At 36.6% G+C, this 23,364-nt stretch overlaps 1 protein-coding gene across 3 annotated transcripts in view; it reads left to right on the forward strand.

The window, feature by feature from the left end:
• GLCCI1 (glucocorticoid induced 1) overlaps positions 1–23,364 on the forward strand; it is a 106,439-nt gene that overhangs the window by 74,896 nt on the left and 8,179 nt on the right. The window contains exons 4-6 of one of the 3 annotated variants that reach the window (XM_070787173.1): positions 2,672–2,788; positions 8,483–8,593; positions 13,039–13,249. In XM_070787173.1, coding sequence (XP_070643274.1) covers positions 2,672–2,788; positions 8,483–8,593; positions 13,039–13,249 — 439 coding nt within the window. Of the gene's footprint in view, positions 1–2,671; positions 2,789–8,482; positions 8,636–13,038; positions 13,250–23,364 lie in introns of all 3 variants that reach the window. The other 2 variants (XM_070787171.1, XM_070787172.1) reach the window with 2 other exon arrangements.

Genomic DNA, 23,364 nt, shown 5'->3' on the forward strand with positions numbered 1-23,364 from the left:
CTTATATTCTGAAGCAAAGGAAGATTTATTATACCCTGCTTTCATTCTACATGGTTCCTGAGTAAGAGTTGTAATGTTTTGATTATATATCTAGTAAGATGGGCTTTCCTTTTACTCTAATCTCTAATTTGTAAACAAAAGCATAACTATGTTATAATCCAGAGATAAACAGTATTATGTGGAAACTATAAGGTTGCATAGTCTAAGTTGGTATTCCAAGCAAAGTTGGGTGTGTATCATTATGTTAAAGAGTGGTATGTTAAAGAAAAAAACTTCTGGTTTATTATGATATCTCAAAGCCCTTTAAAAAGAGAGTGATTAGGATTGATCAGTTTTCAGATTATTTTTATTTATTTTTTTAAAGATTATTTTAAAAATGAAAAAGTACACACTGCTTTGATTAATCTGTAAGCATTATGGGCTCTTTTCTACAAGCTCTTTAAAAAGCCAGTTTTGAAACACCACTGCTGCTAAGTCACTTTAGTCGTGTCCGACTCTGTGCGACCCCATAGACAGCAGCCCACCAGGCGCCCCCGTCCCTGGGATTCTCCGGGCAGAAACACTGGAGTGGGTAGCCATTTCCTTCTCCAGTGCATGAAAGTGAAAAGTGAAAGTGAAGTCGCTCAGTCATGTCTGACTCTTCATGACCCCATGAACTGCATCCTACCAGGCTCCTCCGTCCATGGGATTTTCCAGGCAAGAGTACATTGCCTTCTCCGTGAAACACCACTAAAACATCATTAATACTCAGAAAACACTTAATTTTATACCCCTGTCCTAATGAAATAACTTGTACAATTTGAAATTCTGTTTATCTTTTATCATAGTCTGGCTTGATTTATAATGATTACCAACTAATTTTGATTCCTTTTCTCATGAAAATTAATATTCTCTAGAAGAAAATGATGTCATTTCAACAGAGAGCAAGGAACACAAATATTAACACAGATAATCTTATTTGTATACCTTTGTAAGGAAATCGTATGTGATGTCCCTAAAGCTACAAAGAGTTTCAAAACACTAGGGGAGACTAAGGATCTTACTTAAAATGAAAAATACAGATTTTCTTTTAGGTTCTCTATTTTCTTCCATGCTGCTTCTCTTCTGTTTGCCACAGGTAAAAATAAATTTTCCCAGCAACCCATATGCTTTTCCCCTTAAACATTTATAGGCTTTAATAGCAACTGTCTATTTTGCTTTTTATTGCCATGGTTATTCAAGGTAAGCATTTTGCTAACATCTCTTAGAGAAAATCAATATATTTTACAGACTTTACTTTGTACTGGCACTTTGCCTTGTAAGTAACATAAAATTGGGCTCATTGTAGGTGTTCAAGGAGTACCTACTAATTGATTCATGTCATCATCTGCAAGGAAAATATTAAGTAACTTGCCCCAAATTGCTAATGATTCCCTTTGAAAATGCTCAAGTTTTCTTCCTGGTCTGGCACAGTTTAAGACGATTGTATAGCACCTAAAATATATTAATAGTTTGATGAATTCCAAGCCATATTATAGAAATGACTTTTCTTTTAAGCCTTGGAGTATTACTGTTCCATTTAGGAAAATACCTAAGTTATATTTGTTTTTAAATGTATGTCACTATAGCCAAGTGTCTGTCAGTGAATAAGTGGATAAAGATGTGGCATATATATTCAGCAATGAGGAAGAAGGAAATCCTGCCTTTGTAAACAATATAGATGAACCTTGAGGGCATTATGCTAAGTGAAGTAAATCAGTTAGAGAAAGACAAATATGGTATGGTATCACTTCTTTGTGATACCAGAGAAGAAAAGCCAAACTCAAAGAAACTGAGGGTTGATTGGTGGTTGCTAGCGACTGAAGGGGAAAGGAAATGGGGAGTAGCCACAGGGTGCACACTTTCAGTTACAAGATGGATGAGTTCTGGGGACCTAAAGTATAGAATTTTGATTACAGTTAGTAATAGTGTTATTACTTCAAAGCTGCTAAGAGAATAAATCTCAAATTATGTAATGGGGTAGAGCTATTATGCTATAGTAGCATCATTCTGCAATATACAATAGCATGAAATCAACATGTTGTACACCTTAACTTACACAATGTTACATGTCACTTATATCTCAAAAAAGCTGGAAAATAAAAATTTTGTGACTAAAAGTAATACATAGTAAGATGTTAAATTCAAGTAACTAATGCTAAATGCCATAAGGATTTACACCATGGGATTTTGTTTTTTTTTTAATGTTCAGAAATTAGTATACCAGATCAATTTTGTTTGTATAAGATGGGAACTTAGAAACTAATGTGATCCCTATATATTAAGAGATTGGGTTTGACTTTAATCAGTAGGCATATGAAATACTAGTTTTACACCTTAGAAAAAATGCTTAGAAGGGAAGATGTCTCTGGTGTTACAAAGGTAAAATATGAAATAATCTGGGGAAATTTAGTCAATGTATTTACCAACAACACTATTTAAATTGTATAAGTGAAGCATTTGTAGCACATATTCTTATTTTCAGTGGTTTCAACTATCAAAAATTGGAGAATAAATCATTGTAATGAAATATCTCTTCTTGAGATCTTTGATAAAATTTTTATTTTTTAATATCCAAACTTAAAAAAATAAATGCTTAAAGCTTGGTATTCACTTTTGTTCTCTTCTTCCTTCTCTTTCCCTCTCCCCAAAGCAGATTGCCAAACTGAGGCAGCAACTACAACGTAGTAAGCAGAGCAGTCGGCACAGTAAGGAGAAAGATCGGCAGTCACCTCTCCATGGCAACCACATAGCCATCAGTCACACTCAGGTAGGCTAACAACTCGCTATCCAGATTGGAATAATTCCTTTCAAAGGGTTCATTATAAGGAAGAATCCATCCTTTTAGGATTAAAAAAAAATTAATGTACATCTCTAACTTGATTAAATTACAGTGTTTTTTTAATAAAAAAATGTTTGTTTTTGTTTTAGCCATATGTATAATCTTTTAATAATAGACATAACAGAGTGTAATGGTTTCAAGGATGATTTATACTGTCCTGGACTGAAATCCTAGCTCATTCACTGACTAAGCAACTCTGGGCATTTTCTTATTTAATCTTCTAATAGTACCTTAACCCATCTATCTCTGTGTCGCTTTGTATATTTTACCCCACTTTACTTATGAAGAAATTGAGAATTAGTGTTTTTGTCCCCCCATCCTGCCAAACTTGTACTGGTAGATCCTATGGAACAAAATTTAGGAAATGATATTCTAAATTGACTTACAAATACTAATGTAAATTTTAGTAAATCAAATATAGTAATATAGCAGAAGCAACCCAAGTTGCATATCAAAAATTTTTTTAATTAGGGGTTTTTCACAAATGTAAGGATGATTCAGCATTAGGAAATGCATTGTTAGTTCATTGCATTAGAAAGTCAAAGCAGATGCTGCATAACACTTGATAAAAACTCAGTATCCATATGTGATAAGAACTTATTTTAAAATAGAATACTTCCTAATGTAACTACCTGCAAATGTGGTGAGATCCTAACAGTAAAGTACTGAAAGTGTTTCTGTTAAAAATAAAAGTTAAGTCATAAATGTCTGTAATTATTGATGTTATTTGCTAGTAGTTTAGAGGTTCTAGACAGAGCAGTAAGAAAAAGGAATGTTATCACTGTTTGTGATATTGTTGTATATTTAGAAAATTAAAGTGAATTTGTTAAAACTATTAAAACTAACGATAAGATGAAATGGAAAATGGCAATACCAAGTATTGATGAGGATGTGAAACAATCATGACAACTACACATTGCTGGTGGGAACACAAAATGGTACAGCTACTTTGGAAAGAAGTTTGGCATTTTCTGAAGAAGTTAACGTACACTGACCATACAGCTCAGGAATTCTACTCTTTGGTATCTGTTCATGAGAAATAAAACATAATGTCTACACAGAGACATCTATATCAATGTTCATGGCAGCAGCATTTATAAAACTCAAAATATGGAAAGCAGCAAATATCCCTGAATTGGTGAATAGATAAACAGCACTTCATACATCCATACAGTGTAATACTATTCAGCAGTTTTAAAAAGAAGGAACTGATGGTATTTATGACAACTTGGCTGAATCTCAAAACATCATGCCAGTTAAAGAAGTCAGAAGCAAAAGGCTACATTACCTTACATCTTCAAAAAGGCAAAGTGTTGCCTTTTTGAAAAGTATTAGAAAAGCTGACTGTAGAAAAGCCCTAGAGACATTTTTTTGGATGACAGAAGTTTCTAAAATGTGATTATACTGATAACTGGATGACTGTATATATTTACAAAGCTCAAAGAATTGCATACTTAAAATGGGAGCATTTTATTGTACGCCAGTTACACTTCATCAGAGCTGTAAAACGAACATTGCAGACATTTCAAGAGAAAATTCACATATACCTTCCTTTTTTTCTTCTTAATCTGATAGAATTAACATACCATTCATTCTTACTTGTTTATTTCAAGCACCTTTCCTGTATATCTATTGACTTACTGATTAACAAGAAAAGATTTATACACTTGTTCCCAATTTACATTGATTTTTTTGGCATTGTGGTTACGTCTAAAAATAATTATCTTGCTATACATACTGAAATACTTACAGATGAAATATGAAGTCTAGAATGTGTGTTAATACTCCAAGAAAAAAACCAAGTAGATGTTTAGATGAAGTAAGATTAGAGAATGTTAAGTTTTGGAGCTGGATTATGTACACCTATTCTGTTAATTATGATTATAATTTTTCACAATAAAAAGATTGAGAACTTAATAAATGGATAAGATATAAACACATAAAAATCTATTATTTTCTCCTGCACTAGTAAAGGTAAAATATTGTTCCTTCTACTTACAACATTCCTGACACCAAACGTGTGGGGTTTTTTTCATACCAACTAATGAATTCTCCAACTCTCCAGACACCAACCAGGCATCCTACAATTCAGTTACAACACTGACTACCTGCAGTTAGCACCAACCCCACAGATTAAGAACTCCACCCCATGAAACTGCTCCTCGTCAGATGCCAGTTGAAAGTTCCAGGTTGTCATCTGTACTTCTGACCTACCAGTAATAAAGAAGGGATTTTGACAACCCTGTCTTCAGGTTCAGTAACTTGCTGTAAGGAGTCAAAATACTCAGAGAAATACATTTACCTGTTTGTTACAAAGGATATAACGGGTCCATACAGATGAGCAAATTTGGAAAACTCAGCAGTGGCCACAGGACTGGAACAGGGCAATGCCAAAGAATAAACTTCCACACACTTGCACTCATCTCGCGTGCTAGCAAAGTAATGCTCAAAATTCTCCAAGCTAGGCTTCAACAGTATGTGAACCAAGAAAGCCCACATATTCAAGCTGGATTTAGAAAAGGCAGAGGAACCAGAGATCAAATTGCCAACATGCATTGGATCACAGAAAAAGCAAGAGAATTCCAGAAAAACATCTACTTCTGCTTCATTGACTATGCTAAAGCCTTTGACTCTGTGGATCACAACAAACTGTGGAAAATTCTGCAAGAGAGGGAATATCAGACCTTAGGAGGCAGGTCTGATACCTGTCTGTGGTCACCTTACATGCTTCCTGCGGAACCTGTATGCAAGCAGCACTTAGAACTGGACATGGACCAATGGACTGGTTCCACATTGGGAAAGGAGAATGACAAGGCTGTATATTGTCACCTGCTTATTTAACTTATATGCAGAGTACATCATGCAAAATGCTGGGATGGATGAAACACAAGCTGGAATCGAGATTGCAAGGGGAAATATCAATGACCTCAGATATGCAGATGACACCACCCTTATGGCAGAAAGTGAAGAGAACTAAAGAGCCTCTTGATGAAAGTGAAAGAAGAGAGTGAAAAAGCTGGCTTAAAAATCAACATTCAAAAAAGAAAGATCATGGCATCTGGTCCGATCACTTCATGGCAAATAGAAGGGGAAAAAATGGAAATAGTGACAAAGTTTATTTTCTTGGGTTCCAAAATCACTGCAGATAAGGACTGCAGCCATGAAATTAAAAGATGCTTGCTCCTTGGAAGAAAAGCTATGAAATACCTAGATAGCATATTAAAGAGCAGAAGCATTACTTTGCCAACAAAGGTCCATCTAGTCAAAGCTATGGTTTTTCCAGTAGTCGTGTATGGATGTGAGAGTTGGACCATAAAGGAGGCTGAGTGCCAAAGAATTGATGCTTTTGACTGCATCAAATTGGACTGCAAAGAGATCAAACCAGTCAATCCTAAAGGAAGTTAATCCTCAATATTCATTGGAAGGATTGATGCTGAAGCTCCAATACTTTGGCCCATGATGCGAAGAGCCGACTCATTAGAAAAGACCCTGATGCTGGGAAAGACTGAAGGCAGGAGGAGAAGGGGACAAAGGACAAGACTGTTGGATGACATCACTGACTCAATGGACATGAGTTTGAGCAAGCTCCAGCAGATGGTGAAGGACAGGGGAGCCTGCTATGCTGCAGTCCACGCGGTTGCAAAGAGTCAGACATGACTGAACAACAAAATGAACAGCAGGATGAGGAGGTTCACAGGGCAAAGTCTGGCGGTAACTCACATGTAAGAATTTCTGCTGACATGGAGTTGGTGTGCACCGCCCTTGTGGTACATGGATATATGTTCACCAACCTGGAAACTCTGACCCACAGTGCTGGGATTTTTGGAGGCTTCATCACACAGGCATGCTCCCTCTCCTCTCACCAGAGGTGGGACTGGAAGTTCCAAGCTTCCAGGCATGGGTTCTTTTTAGTGACCAGCACTCCATTCTGAACCTATTCAGGAACCCACTAAGAGTCACCTCATTAGAACGAAAGACTCGTGGTCCTATCACTTAGGAAATTCCAAGGGGTTTAGGAGCTGTCAGGATTGGTGTCAGAAACCAAATATCTGAACAAAAGATGCTCCTAATGCCCCCATCCCTCAGGAAATTACAAGAATTCAGGAACTTTGTGTCAGGAACCAGGGGCAGAAACCAAATACATATTTCTTATTATGTTACAACTAGAAATAGCATGTTAGTGTATATCTGGTGAAAATTTAAAATGCCCAGAATTAAACTTAAAAGAAATATGCAAACTTTAAGACCTTATTGAGGATATGAAATATAAAATAGAGATAAATGGGAAGTCATTCATACATGGGAGGACTCAGTATTTTTCAAATAGTCATTTGCCCAAAATTAATGTATGAATTGAGTTCCAATGGAAATGTAAAAGGAATTTTTTTATTACTTTAAAAGTTATTTTCAATGTTAATGTGGAAAAGTAATGTCAGTTAAAAAGAAAATTTGAAAAGGCTTTCCCTACTGGATACCAGAATGCAAAATGTAATTGTTGTAAAATTATAGCAGTTAAAGTGGATCTCTGAATAGAGATTGTCAGATAACACGTTAAGGAAATCAAATGTAGAATCCAAAGAGAAATGTTGGGGCAGTTTTATTACCATGTGGGAAAAAATACTACTTCATAACATATAGAAAAATAAATCAAGATAGGTTAAATATTTAAATATGAAAAACCATGAAAGTACTGGAAGAAAGATATTTCATACTAAAGTAAACAGCAAGTGGATGCAAAGAGTTACAACTTCAATATGAAAAAAGCTCCTATGTTAATATAAGACAAAGGACATTTGCAGGCAGCAATTCACAAATGGCAGGAGCATAGCATGTGTGGGAAATATTCATTTAATCAGTGCCTAGCTGTCTACTTCATTGTGAATCATATGTATCAACTTTAACCATTCAGATTAAGGTACAGACCATATTATTTTTCTTTTTTCCTTGTTCATGTTTATGTTTTTAATTTCCTTTGTGTTAAGTTCCTTGAGAATCAACAGGCTTGACTTCCACTTTATGGTACCTCCCACAGGACAGCTATGAGGGGTATTAATTTTTACAAGTCCTCCAAAGGACTTTTGAAAACAGCCTTAAAGCTGTTAAGTGAGTGTTGTAGAACTTATCATGATATTGTTGCCATACTACTTAGTAATCCAAAAGGTTTTCTTAAATTGTGGATAAAGTATAAATGAAAAATACTAGATGGGGATTGTCACAGTGTGGGGAACAAATCGTTTAAACACGCACACACTTAAGCATAGAGCAGAGCTGAAGAGTCACATGGTATACTCAGTTTACATGATTTCAACTGTGCTTTTTCAGTAAAAACAGAAAAATGAATGAAAAAACAGTACAGAGGATTCTGTCTGATATTCTGCTGAAAAAATGTATACAGTTTACAATTATAGCTTTACACTTCCATAAAGGGTTATTTTGACTCTGTAATTTTTACCTTCTTACTTTGGAACCTAAATTGCTGTATGTGTACCTGAATTTATATTGTTATCTGAAATGTCAAAATAACTGCTCACTGAGTTTCTGTTTTAAGATTTACCTTGCTTTTTAGTTCATAATTTCTTCATCCATAAATAATTCGATGCCACCTTACCTTGTGTTTTGTAGGCTACCGGATCAAGATCAGTCCCTATGCCGCTGTCAAATATATCTGTGCCAAAATCATCTGTTTCACGTGTGCCCTGCAATGTAGAAGGAATAAGTCCCGAATTAGAAAAGGTATTCATTAAAGAAAATAATGGGAAGGAGGATGTGTCCAAGGTAAGGGTATATGGGATATTTGAGTCCCTTTTTTCTTTAATACTGTGAACTATCTCAGTCTTTTTTGTTACAGCTTTATTAGATATAATTCACATACCATACAGTTTACCCATTAAAAGTGTACAGTGGTTTTTGCATGTTCACAGTTACGCAGTCAATACCACAATCAACTTTACAGCTTTTTCATCACCCCCAAAAGAAACTCCGTACTTTTCAGCAGTCATCTCTTCCTTTTCCTCCAGTGAGACAACCACGAATGTACTTGGTCTGTGAGTTGGCCTGTTCTAGATATTTCATGTAAAGGTAGTCATGCAATACAGGGCCCTTGTATCAGGCCTTTTTCACTCAGACTAATGTTTTTAAGGCTGAACTAAGGTTCATTTATAGTGTAGCATGTATCTGTACTTTTATTCCTTTTTACTGCCAAATAATATTCGCTCATACAGATTTTATTATCCAGTCATTAATTGATGAACATTTGTATTATTTCTACTTTCTGTCTGTTAAAAATAATGCTGCTGTGAAAAAACCTTCATATACAAGTTTTTGGGTGAACGTGATATTTTCATGTCTCTTGAGTACATACCTAGAAGTGGAATTGCTAGTATGGTGACTCTTTGATTAATCTTTTGAGAAACTGCCAGATTGTTTTCCAAAGTTGCCACTCTGTTTCATTTTACATCCCCACCAGCAGTGTATGAAAGTTCCGATTTCTCCATCTAAAGCAACACTTATAATTACCTTTTTTATTATAGCCATTCTGATGGGTGTGAAGTGGTACCTCATTATGGTGTTGACCACTGTATATCTTCTTTGGAAAACTGTCTATTTAGATCATTTGCCCCATGTCAAAATTAGGTTGTCTTTTTACTATTGAAATGTAAAAAGTCTAAAGTTCTTACTTTCTAGATAAGAAGTCCTTATTAGAGGATTTGAAAATACCTCCCATTCTGTGGGTTGTCTTTTTCACTGTTCATATCTAAGAAAATATTGCCTAATCTAAGGTCACAATGATTTAGTCTTGTGTTTTCCTCTTAGGCTTTTATGGTGTTAGTTTTCACATATATTTAAGTCTTGCATCCATTTGAATTAATCAAAAATACTTTATAAACTATCTCTGTCCCAGAATAGAAATCTGGACACTCCTGCACATGAACCTATATTTGACCACATTTTAAAGGTATATTCAACAAAAGAAAACATCAAGTAGCTTTTGGCTTAATTATCTCTCTGATGGTTTTTTAGAACTAAAATATGATTTATGTCAAATGTGTATCTGATTCCTTCAAATAATATGTAGGTTTTAAACACTGATTTAGAGTTCATCTCAAAATTCACATAATTTTATATTTATAAAATTGATTGAAAAAACCTTTTTCCAACTTTCAATATTGCTTAGCAAATATGAGCACTAATCATAATTTATTGTATATTCTTCCAGATATGTGCCTGTATGCCAATATATGTTGAATCATTATATGAGTGTACCATAATTTAAAAGTCCCCTACTGGTGGACATTTAGACTGTTGTCAATTTTTGTTGTCATAAGCAGTGCTTTAGAAAACACGGTGTGCTCTTGGCAGACAATTTCCAGGCAGTGAAATTGCTAGGTCAGAGCATTTGCACATTTTAAATTTTGATTAATATTGCTAAAATTACCATCCCAAAAGGTTGTGCCATTTTACTCTCCCTAAGAGTTAAATTTTTACGTTATATTCATTAGGCCAGAAAGGAACCCTTTAGAAATTGTGCTCTTAGCTTAGCTGTGCATACCATTAAAATGTTTCCTTTATACATTATGTGACATTCAAGAACAGTAATGTAAGGAAGTAAAATTGGTCTAATTTTTTCAGGATGAGATAATCAGTCACATTTGCTAATTCTTTAAGAACTGCTAAGCAAAACTATATTAGAAAATTAAATATACTCATGTAATTCTGGTTTTAAATAAGTCATATTCTAATTTCACAGTAGATATTTCAGAATTACTTTGGGGTAACCTACATAGTAATAACTAAAATATTAAGAATTTTTAGATTTATGATTAAGCATGCCTCAAAGTTTTAATAAATCAAAATGTTATCATTTTGGCAGATGAGCCTGCCAGTAGCTTCCTAAGTATATAAATGTTCTCCGGTTCAGTTCAGTTCAGTCGCTCAGTCATGTCCGACTCTTTGCGACCCCATGAATCGCAGCACGCCAGGCCTCCCTGTCCATCACCAACTCCCAGAGTTCACTCAGACTCACGTCCATCGAGTCAGTGATGCCATCCAGACCTCTCATCCTCTGTCATCCCCTTCTCCTCCTGCCCCCAATCCCTCCCAGCATCAGAGTCTTTTCTAATGAGTCAGCTCTTCGCATGAGGTGGCCAGAGTCCTGGAGTTTCAGCTTTAGCATCATTCCTTCCAAAGAAATCCCAGGGCTGATCTCCTTCAGAATGGACTGGTTGGATCTCCCTACAGTCCAAGGGACTCTCAAGAGTCTTCTCCAACACCATAGTTCAAAAGCATCAGTTCTTCGGCGCTCAGCTTTCTTCACAGTCCAACTCTCACATCCATACGTGACCACAGGAAGAACCATAGCCTTGACTAGACGGACCTTTGTTCTAAGCCTTTATAATTTCCATCATTATTTTGTGTAAATATGTAAACCTCTAAAATCTGTCTTGTTATTCTAATTCTCTGAACCCTCTCCCCAACAAAACAGAAGTTGGTTAAGGAAATTGGTATATATATTATCCAGTTACAGATTCAGAAGTGGGACTACAGAAAAATTGTGTTTATCAAATAGGACATGAATAAAAGATAACTCAGGTTCTTAAACTTTTTAAATTACAAATTGATACATTATTATTTTACTGATTACCAATATTGACATTTTATTAAAGTAAGATTTTTGTCGACTTAAACATACAAGTTTTAAGAAAGATCTCTGTCATAAAGGCCTCATGTATTTTCCAAAATGATCTTTCCTGATGGATTGTTCTGAGAAACTCCCACATCTATCATATAATCTTGTCAAAAAAAAAAAAAAAAAAAAACCCTGCACCAGTGATTTCTTAGAATTTAGTGCAGAGTTGTAATTAAAATCTAAATTTAGTTAAGTAAAAGAAAATAATGTAATAAAATAATTATTTTCTTAGCATTTGACCAAGTAAATTAATATATCTTTGGGAATATTTCTTTCCTAAGTTGGAAAATTTTACTTTTGTTATTTGTTACAAAATGAATTAATGTTCCATAAGTGACTATATTCTTTATAGTAGCATGGTCATTGTCAGGTTGTAAAGATGGTATAGTTTTGGTTTAGCAACTTTGCATAGATAAATGAAGTTTTCATTTTAGGTTTTGGCCTTTACTTGTTACAGAAAAAACTGATACTCTTTGAGTCTCATGTTGTACCTTAATTCATTTTCCATCTGACAAATGTTCCTAAATCTAAAATCTCTGAAATGTTTCTAAAATCTCTGAAATGACAAACCTCAGGATTGATAGCCTGTAAATAGTGAAAATAAGTTGTAAATAAACTAAGCATATACTGGTTCTTTTTTCCCAGCATTTCATCCTTGTCTATATAATAACAAAAATACTGTAAATGGTTAATATATACATTGTATTTGTTGACCTCACTTTGTTAGCTTGCTGATGAGTAAGATACGTCTTTACAGCAGAAGCAGAGTAGAAAGAGTCAGAAGCTCTGACGCCATTTAAATGATCATGTCAGCAGGAGCTCTATAAGTTCTTTATTGGTGAAGATACTGTACTGATGAGGTCTAGGGTCTTCTTAGGTTGAAAATACATGATTCATATATGAGTCTACAATTATAATTTCATTTCTGTTTATTTTTGTCACTCAGAACAATGCATTAGAACTAGGCAAAATCCATTAGTAGTCCTACTCAGTTGGATACCAAATTAGTAGAATTGTTCAGTTATATTAATATCCTCCATTCAGTTCTACTAGAATAAGTCTGTTTATTAGACACTTTGGGTAACCTGCAAAACCTGTTCCTGGCTTGTAAAAGGAAAAAAAGAAAGAATGAAAAATGGAAATCCATACCTGTGAATATGAGATTTCTCTTTTCTTATTAGCAAGTCAAAGTGGTTTCTGGAGCAGTTTGACTAATTCTTTGGATAAATGTTTATTGAGTGTCTGCTGTCTGCCAGGCACAGTTAGGATCCAGTGTTAAAAGACGCCCCTGTCCTAGAGGAGTATTCCTGGGAGTACTGACCTAAAGGTAACTGGCAGAAATGATGACCTAAGATAGGTATCTTTATTCTCTGAAGAATCAGCTATCCTGGCAATAATAGTGAAAAGTGAAATCAAAAGAAACAGCATGTGCTTTCTGTACGATGAAGTGTATGAACCGTCACTGACTGTGTGTCGGTTGCTGCTCTTCCAGCCTTTGGACATCCCCGATGGTCGGAGAGCCCCCCTCCCTGCTCACTACCGGAGCAGCAGCACTCGAAGCATCGACACACAGACGCCCTCTGTGCAGGAGCGCAGCAGCAGCTGCAGCAGTCACTCACCCTGTGTCTCTCCCTTCTGTCCCCCGGAATCCCAGGACGGCAGCCCCTGCTCAACAGAAGATTTACTCTATGATCGTGATAAAGGTGAGGATGGGATCATCCACTTAGGTAGCGGGTGTGTTACAGGGCCTTGCTCATTATACTTCCTTTGTCTTAGACCATTACATCACCTTTTTTCTTTTGTTGAATGGTGGGACTGTAAAGGATCGGTGGATCTAGGTTTGTTTGTTCATTGGTTTCACGTACCCCCTTCTTTGTGACTTTCGCAAACATCTTCCATAAATGTGTCAGAGGAGCACAGCGCGTGGTTCTAACAGTTAATGAAAGCTATAAAATGAGTGTGGACAGCTTCACATAATACAACACACAGTTTTTTCCTCGGTATTGTCCAGAGTTAAGGATGGTTATGGTAGACTTTAGGGTTCTCGTGCCTGAGGTTAGATTTCGTAATAAGATTAATTTGAAAGGAAATAATTTCTAAAAATTCTGTTGGAAAATGAGGATATTTTTAACCAAGTAAGATAAAGTTTAACAAGTACCTGCAGCACATCACAGATTATATTGTGGTATATAGATGAATTATTAACACCAATAAGAGTGTAGAACCCATGGGGCTTATTGCCTGTCAGGCCCTCACCACCCGTGTCCTCCTGTCCTCAGTCAGGCCCTCACTGCCTGTGTCCTCCTGTCAGGCCCTCACCACCCGTGTCCTCCTGTCCTCCTATCAGGCCCTCACTGCCCGTGTCCTCCTGTCAGGCCCTCACCGCCTGTGTCCTCCTGTCCTCAGTCAGGCCCTCACCGCCCGTGTCCTCCTGTCCTCAGTCAGGCTCTCAGCGCCTGTGTCCTCCTGTCCTCAGTCAGGCCCTCAGTGCCTGTGTCCTCCTGTCCTCCTGTCAGGCTCTCACTGCCCGTGTCCTCCTGTCCTCGTGTCAGGCACTTAACTGCCAGTGTTCACTCTCTTTTTTCAGTTTCTGGACCCTGAGTCACAGACGGTCCCAAAGACTGCCCAACCGCCACCTTCCTAGCTACTTACAAAGGAATACTGCACTTCCTTTGTAACACATTTACTGCTTGTCACCACAGAAAAACAGATCATAGGCAACAAAATTTTAAAAACATGAAAAAAATAAAGTTTACTAAATCTTACAGGATTTTATGGGCCTTGTCCTGGCTTGACCCCCAGTCCCCTCATTTTGTTTTGAGATATTAATGCATTTAAAGTGCCCAAATATTAAGTGCTAAGCCCCCTGAAGTTTTACACGTTTGCACTCATGCAGCTAACTCTTGGATCAAGATACAGAACATATTTTGCATCCCAGAAGGCTCCTTAGCTCCCTTTCCAAAAAGAATCCTTCTGCTCTCCGCCTGGAAGTAACCACTGTTCTCTTCTCCATCACTGTAGCCTAATTTTTCCCCATTACTGGATTTCACAGAAATGAAATGATGCAGTCTGTGTTCTTTTGGTCTGGCTTGTTTCAGTCATCATTATACCTGACTCTCTGCTTAGATTTTAGAGGGAAGCTCCCTTGGACTTCGTCGTCTGCTTTTATTTCTGTGGGTGGATATCAGTGCTTCTCCATTTTCATTTCACCCTTGCCTTACTGGAAACCTTGGAGTTCTCTTCCTCCATTAAGAATGTATTGAAAGCAGAACCTTAGTTAGGCATCTCTCTGCTTCAACTGGAATGTCTGTTTTAAAGAATGTCAGACTAGGGAACTTCCAATACACTAAGGCGTCCTACCACAGCAGACACTTGAATCAATTCCTCACATTTTTAATATGGATGTTTCATAATAAACAAGAAGACACCTTGCTTGTAGTAGCAGGGTTTGTTTTGAAGGTTAATAGTCATATCTTGTTTTAGGATGCACAGGTGATAAATGGTAAAGCAAATATTGTTTGATTGATTCCCAAACCTGTATTTTTTGTTATACCAGTAAAAAGGATAACTGCAGATCACTTTTGCTACTTATTAGCACTTGTAGTTGGGTTAAAAGGAAAAGTAAAAATAACAGTGATATAAGGCTAGGCAGTAAATTCTAGAGTTTTGTTTTCTTCTAAGTATAATCCTATGGGTAATTGAGATGCTGAACCTAAAGGGAGATGTATTAGGAAATTGATAGGTGAGTTCCATTTTGGTTTGCTGTTTGTGAGCTTGCCTTCCTGGCCTCTATGGGAGTGTATCCGATGAGGCAGTCTCACAGCCACTTAGAACCACATTCTCTTTATTTATCTGTTCATGGACAAGTAGGTTGTCCCCATGATTTGGATATTGTGAATAACACCACAGTGAGCATAAACACACACATATCTCTCTGAAATAGTATAATAATCTGAATTCTGACGATTTTTTAGGGAAGTTAGACTTTTTCCTAAGACTTTGCCTTTGGTCGTATATAGTTTTTCTATACCCTTTTATTCTTTTTACCAGATACTTGCCTGTTAATGTTCTGTTCCTCTTGTGTTTTTTTGTTTCTTTTTTAAATGTAAAATAAGAACATTGGTTCAGATCATCTCTAAGGCCAACAGTTTTTTAAAAAAATTATTTTCTTAGTAAAACAGGGTAATAATACTTGTTTTATACTTCATACCACTGTTGGGGTTAAATGAGATATTGGAACAAAGTGCTTAGCACAACTCCTGGTATGTAGTAAACATTGAATAAATAGTGTTGGGTGTGACTAATAGTCATTTTTTAAAAAATTTCTTTAGAAACTAAGGAGATTGCAGAATCATTTAAGACACATTTCCATTTTCTACAAAACTACCTCAGTTTAGAAATTTAAGACCTCATGACATAAGTTTCTTAATATACTTACCAATGTAGCTTTGAGGCATTACTTTGTAATTAAGATCAAGTTTATAGTACTGTTTTCTGGAAAACTGTGTGACCTATTACAATGTTCAGTTTCTAGTTCTCAAATCAACTACCTTCTTTGTGAAGGAAAATTAAAAAGCATCTCTCTTACATACATATGTATACGTGTCTGTATCATACATACACATGTATTTTAGGATTGGGAGTGGAGGTTTATGTATTTCAGCTGAGTTTATGCTTCTGGTTTATTCAAGATACGTTTCTTAGGCATCTACCGTATGTCAGGCACTGTACTGCACAGTGGGAAATAGAGAAGAGGAAGATGTGATACCTATTTTTAAGAGCTTTATACTCTAATAAGGATTAATAGTAATGTTAAAAAATAATACACTATTACACAAGTGTATTCAGAATACTAAAGGGACAAAGGAGAGGGAGTTGTCAGTTTTGCAGTTTCTGAAACTTACATAGTTAAGTCATTCAAACTATAGAATAATCTCTAACTCATTGCTTCCCTATGAACAGCCCAATGTTTTTTACAATACTAATTCTAGCTTATAATTTTCACTTTTCCACAGTAAAGTTTAAATTGATCTTTTGTTTTATATTTATTTCCTGTAAAGAAAAAAGGGAAGCTATAGATTTCTAAGAGGTTTGGATTGATTTGGAGCACCTACCTTTTCTGAAGTTGCTGTTGTGGAATAGCTAGGTTAGACATGCAGAACTGGCATGCTCCCAGGGGAGAGGGATAGGCATGTGAGTTTATTGCTCTAATGAGAGATGGGCTGGTGTGATTATTTTTCTAGTGTTCATCTGCTATATACTTATCCTTTTCCTGACTTTGTTATTTCTGCTTATCCCTAACATCTGTTTTTCTCCATGACACATGTATACTTTGAGACCTATAAAATAATTTTAGTTGATTAGCATGTTGGTTTTTCTTTGGTTCTTTCAATTGCAGTGCCAGGACAAAAACACTCTATTAAGAAAAGTCTAGCCTTTAAGAGACTATTTTCAGGTTTTATTTTTTTGAGTTGGGTGGTTTTTGGACAGATTTTTCCAGTGACTTAAAGGGTGAAGGCAGCCAGCTATCATGTGTAAAGTTGCTTGGCTAACTAACCAAGTAACAGCCACAGGTCTGCACAATGATTTCTGTGGAGAATTCAGGGATCCAGAATAAGAGTTCTCATCTTCACATCTCCAGAATATATCCTATGGTTAGTTAGCCTAAATTCTACCTTATCACACCCAAAATGCAAGGGAGAAAAACAGTCATTTATATAATGTAAATCGCAGTGTCAAATATTATTTCTTTGAGCAGTTCTGCCAGCTTTCCTTATTGGTACCAAGTCACAAAATCTAGACTTCAGTCTGCCACTTACAGTTGATCTTTGGCACAGTTCCCTTAGGCAGTTGTTATAAAATTCTGCAGTTTTGCAAGATATTGTGGAAACATTGATTATTCTAATCATGAAGTCAACTGAACCATTCTACTCAGGCCAGCCACTAAGAGCTGTATTCCAAGATTCCATAAATTGGCTACTTGGAACTTAAACTGGGTTTCCCAACAGGAACAATGTATATCATGTGGATGAAGTTTCCAGGGCCAGTGCACATCAGTCTGTTTAACTCGTACCATGATTTAACTCATTAATATTTCTGAACTGTAGGTATTAGGACTGAGAAGTCCATAGTTGCAGGAAAGAAAGAAACAGTTTTATCTTTTCAGGGTCTAGGGCTGACCCTAGCCAGACTTTTGAAAAAGACTCTCTTTGATGTCTTATTCCTTTCTATATACATTTTAAACTCTATTTGCAGTCATCTTGAGGGCTCTGTTTCTTAACACTCTTTGGCATTTGCCCTTAACATACTTTAACCCTCCATCTTCTAGACAGCCTCATCGGCCAAAATTTTGTGGCACTTTGTGGTTTATATTGTGAAAATAGATATGTTAGATATACTTGTTTTAGCTACCACACCTTGAAAATCACTTCGTTTGAGCCTTGATCTGTTTCTCGAGCAAAAGGTTATCCCCACATGATTCTAGGTGCTTATTATCCTAGAAGAACCTCTCCGTGGTAAAATTACAAAGAGTGTAGAACTCTTACCCCCAAAAAGGAGTTATTCTATAGGTTAAAAACGGAACTTTTGGAGAATTATGTCCCTAAGTTCATCTTCTCTGTTTTGCTTTTTCAAGATTGCATCTGAAATTATATATATTCACATTATCTGATGTGTTTAATCATCCAGTAAATGCCTTTCCCCACTCTTTCTGGAATGTTTGCTGCTGCTGCTCAGTCACTTCAGTCGTGTCCGACTCTGTGTGACCCCAGAGATGGCAGCCCACCAGGCTCCCCCGTCCCTGGGATTCTTGGCAATTGCTGTGCTAACTCTCTGTGGATGAGTTACTATTCTTAATTCAAAATTATTAGTAAGTATACAACTCACGGAGAAGGCAATGGCACCCCACTCCAGTACTCTTGCTTGGAAAATCCCATGGACGGAGGAGCCTGGTAGGCTGCAGTCCATGGGGTCGCAGAGAGTCGTACATGACTGCGCGACTTCACTTCCACTTTTCACTTTCATGCATTGGAGAAGGAAATGGCAACCCACTCCAGTGTTCTTGCCTGGAGAATCCCAGGGACGGGGGAGCCTGGTGGGCTACTGACTATGGGGTCGCACGGAGTCGGACACGACTGAAGCAACTTAGCAGCAGCAGCAGCATACAACTCACTTCTAGCATTTACAACCTAGAGTCTAAAACAAAAGCAAACCAAAATTTATTTATATGCCTGTATATATAATTTTGATATATATAATTTCCATCCCTGGGTTGGGAAGTTCCCCTGGAGAAGGGAATAGCAGTGCATTCCAGTATTTTTGCCTGGAGAATCCCATGGACAGAGGAGCCTGGTGGGCTACAGTCCATGGGGTTGCAAAAGACTCGGACATTAGTGAGCATGGATGCATATATAAATTTCACTTAATCTCCAGTTATCTATTTACTATGATATAAGCTCCATCAAGAGCAGGTAACTTTAATTTGCTCATTACTTTATCCTCAACAACTACAGTGCTGCCTATCATTAGTATAGAGTAATGATTAGTGGAGATTTTTTGAGTATTCTTTTTTTTTTTTTTTTTGCCTATTATACAGAGTGAAGCAAGCCAGAAAGAAAAACACCAATACAGTATACTAATGCATATATATGGAATTTAGAAAGATGGTAACAATAACCCTGTATATGAGTATTCTTTCATGGTATGTCCATTTTTAAAGAATATATTGTTAAAAACAATAGAATCCTTTTAAGTTATTTAATTATATATGTTAGGTTTTTGAATCTTTGGGAAGAGTAGGATAATCCTCCCTGCTACCCAAAAAAAAAGACAGTAAAGAGTAACCACTCTAAGGTTACGCTAACAGTGATGACAGGTCTTTGGTGAGAAAGAAACCATAAAGTTCAGATTTCCTATTGAAATTACAGAAAATAAAGTAACTTTGCTAAAATCTATCTCATCTTATACTCTGATCATGACTAGGGAAAAACAGGGTATCAAGTAGACTAGAGAAAAGGAGAATCTGTTGAATTTTTTCTTTCTGTTATCTGTTACGTTCCTCTAAGAAGAAATAGGAAGCATTGAAGCCGTTCTTTGCACTGTGCCTTTGTAATAGAAGGCAGACCCAGTAGAGCTGTTGCCTAAGCTCTCAGACCTTAAGTAGAAGCCTGGAATGTTAGATTGGAACTTGATCATCTAGTCTCATGAGGACACTACAGTTGAGATAGATCAAAACAGTGATGCAGATAGCGTGACGATCATGGACTCTGACTCTGCTGCAGCCACTGAATCTCTGCTCTCCCACTGACTAGTTGTGTATCTCTGGGCAAGTCACTCAGGTTCTCTGTATCTTGGTTTTCTGGGAAATGATGGTACTGCCTCATAGGATTGTTATGATGATTAAATGTGCTCAGGTGCCTTTACCTTTTTTATCTCCTGTAATATTACCACAATCCTGTGAGTAGGGACAGTGTCATTATTTTAAGAATGGGGAGCCTAAGGCATAGAAAAGTGAAGTTAACTTTCCTAAAGTCTATGGAGTCCAGAGGCCAGCAGAAATCTTTTGTAGGAACTTCACACTACTTGTTGCCGCCTTTGCAAGAGGAATGGCCATTTCACAGTCATTCAGCTGTGAAAGAGCCTGTTGTGTGGAGAACAGTACAAAATCGTATGGCTGGAGCACAGGAATAAGTGGTAGGGAGGAGAAAGCAGTAAGAGTGGAGATGTAGGTAGGAAGGCCACTATTTCATAAGGGCCTTGTAGCCTTGCTGAAATAAACAGACAACTAAGTGAAGAACTTTTGCCAGCTAAAGGACATGACCAGCTCTAAGGATAAAGCTATAGAAGCGGAGAGAGACTTTAAGAGGAGATAAGATGCTATTTTAATAGTCTAGTCCTGAATCTCCAAACTTGGCTTATTACACACTTTTTTCAGCAGTTATTAATCTATACCTGTAATGTGAATGTATATATTTCTGAGTTGTCTAAGTACATAGTTAAATTCATATACAAAATATGTATTGGTAAAGTTTTCTTATTTTTAGGGATAAAAAGTAAATGCGTATAAACGTTCTCCAGATTTCCTCCTGCATGTCAGCAGATTGTTTAGTGCACTGTAGTTGGGAAACCACAAGTGTTGGGCAAAGATGAGGAGGGATAGCACAGGCAGAGGAATCGGAAGAAATAGACTGAAGAAGAGTCAGCAGCATTTGGTGGTTGATTAGATGGACAAGGTGAGGGATTAGAAAAATGAGGATAAAGGCAGAGTTCTACCAAGGTTCTAGCTTGGAACATGGGAAAACAGTTACCACTGTGAATAAGGCAGTGAATGTCAGAGAAGGAACAGGCTTTCAGGTGACTATTATATAAGTTTAACATTACATTTGGTTATCTGCTTAGAGATGTTATAATGCCATTTCCCTTTAAGCAAGAATGAGGAGAGAGGAGAAATACTGAATTTTTACATAGCATTTTGTTTTGCCTTCAGTTTCACTCTGTAAATATATAAGTGCACATTTAAAATTATATTGAAACTTTTTCCTTCTGTAGGACACTTTTGGAGCACTTTAATATGAAACACTGTGTTTTAGATTTTTGAAAACTGATGTCCCTGGAAATTTGGTCATCTAAAAAGCTCAAGAATGTGAAAACTAAGGTTCTAGCAGAAGAACTCTCCTAAGATCCTTAATTATTTTTCCAGATATAAAATATTCTGGGTAATCTGAAATTTATTTTCAGTTTAGTTTTACCATTGTGATTAATAAGAGGCATGATTTTAGTTTATAAATCGGTTTGAAGACTGTCTTCAATAGGGTGATTTGCTTTCATTTTTAACTGCCATGTCGGATAGATTCAGAGTGACTTGTTCACATTCGTGTACAAGTCTGAGTGACCAGTTAGTATGTTGGTGACGCCAAGTCACATTTGAAGACAATACTGAGCGGTGTTGTGCTACTTATCAGGATTATGTTTGCAAAAGCAGCTCTTGTGTATTGTGAGTACACAAGAACAAAGGAGCAACTAGAGTTTGTTTGCTTCATTTGTAAACTATCAACTCAGTGAATGCAGAGTAAAATGTAAAACATGGGCCTAACATTGGGAATGTAAGTGAAGTCCCAGTTAATTCAAAACAGTCTTATTTGAGAACAAAGTTCAAAAATACAAGTGACAAGGGTTGTAATGTTAATTTTTTTTCATTTTTTTAAACTTTACAAAATTGTATTAGTTTTGCCAAATATCAAAATGAATCCGCCACAGATAAACATTTTTTCCTCCTTACCTTTTGCTATATGCTGATCCAAGAAAGATCTTAACTGTCTATAGCTGTGTTGCTTTTTCTTTTTTAATTGTGTAACCTTCTCATAAGGGCTTCCCTGGTGGCTCAGTGGTAAAGAATCCACCTGCCAATGCAGGAGACATGGGTTCAATCCCTGGGTTGGGAAGATCCCCTGGAGAAGGAAGTGGGAACCCACACCAGTATTCTTGCCTGGGAAATCCCATGGACAGAGGAGCCATGGGGTTGCAACAGAGTCAGACCCAACTTAGCGATTCAACAACAACAAACCTTCACATAAAAGGTTGACTTTGAAATTACGGAGAAATCTTAGAAACTATTTGTAAAAGTCAGATGTTCTCCTTGCTCTTTCACAGTTTGATCTTGGAGTTCACTGAAAACGAAGGTGTTCAATACAATAGGTAATGCCAACTAGTGCCAAAAGTGTGTCATCAAGGCATGCTTGTACACTTGTTTCTGTTGATTCCATTAGGCCATCAAATCACACTACTGCTGATGGTTTCATTTCCTAATGCACAATAAGTAATTTTTAAAATTGAAGCATAGTAACTGTATACTGTTATATATTATAGGTATATACTATTGACAATTACTACAGGTTCTGTTTACAGTTATTGTAAATAGTGACTACACCCCCATTGTACAGTATATCCTTGTAGCTTATTTTATACCTAATAGTTTGTGCCTCTCATTTCCCTACCCCTGTGTTGCCCCTCCCTATTTCCCTTTCTCCACGGGTAACTGCTAGTTGTTCTCCATATCTATAAATCTGCTTCTTTTTTGTTAAATTCACAACTTTGTTGTATTTTTTAGATTCCACATCTAAGTGATGTCCTACAGAATTTGTCTTTCTCTGACTTATTCCACTTAACATACTGTCCTCCAAGTCAAGTCCGTCCACGTTGCTGCACACAGCATTATTCCGTTCTTTTTTATGGCTGAGTAATATTCCATCGTATATATGTACCACATCTTCTGTAAAAGAAGTCATTTTCATACTAGAATTAAAATAACAATTATATTCTACTGGCTCTTGCTGCACATATAATAAATATTTTCTTTGTAGAGGAATCTATAGAATCTGTATACTTTAGGCCTTGTTGTTAAATTTCAGAATGATAAATCTCTGTATGCTAAAAGATGCTATCTTTTATATAACATAATAAAGTTAGTGTGCAGCTCTATTAAAAAGGACATTTCTGTTACTCTCTTCTGCCAACAGAATGGAATAGGCATTTAATTTCTGAATGGTTCACCTTTGTTTAATTTGTAAATTGGTAACGATGTTTTCTTTCTACTGTTGTAGCAATATTTGTTGAGAGCTTGCTGTGTTTCAGGGACACAGGTTTTTTCCACAGCCGTCATATCAGTAGTTATTCCTATTTTATATATCAAAGCACAGAGGATGACACTGTTCCTCAGCCATGCGGTTGGGCCTGGAGAGAATCAGGTGGCCTGACTCCAAACCAGTGTTTTAACCTTTTCATAACTGGTCCTCGAAGTTGGCTATACTTCAAAAGCATTTGG

This window comes from Bos indicus, chromosome 4 (genome assembly GCF_029378745.1).
Source record: "Bos indicus isolate NIAB-ARS_2022 breed Sahiwal x Tharparkar chromosome 4, NIAB-ARS_B.indTharparkar_mat_pri_1.0, whole genome shotgun sequence".
Classification (NCBI taxonomy): domain Eukaryota; kingdom Metazoa; phylum Chordata; class Mammalia; order Artiodactyla; family Bovidae; genus Bos; species Bos indicus.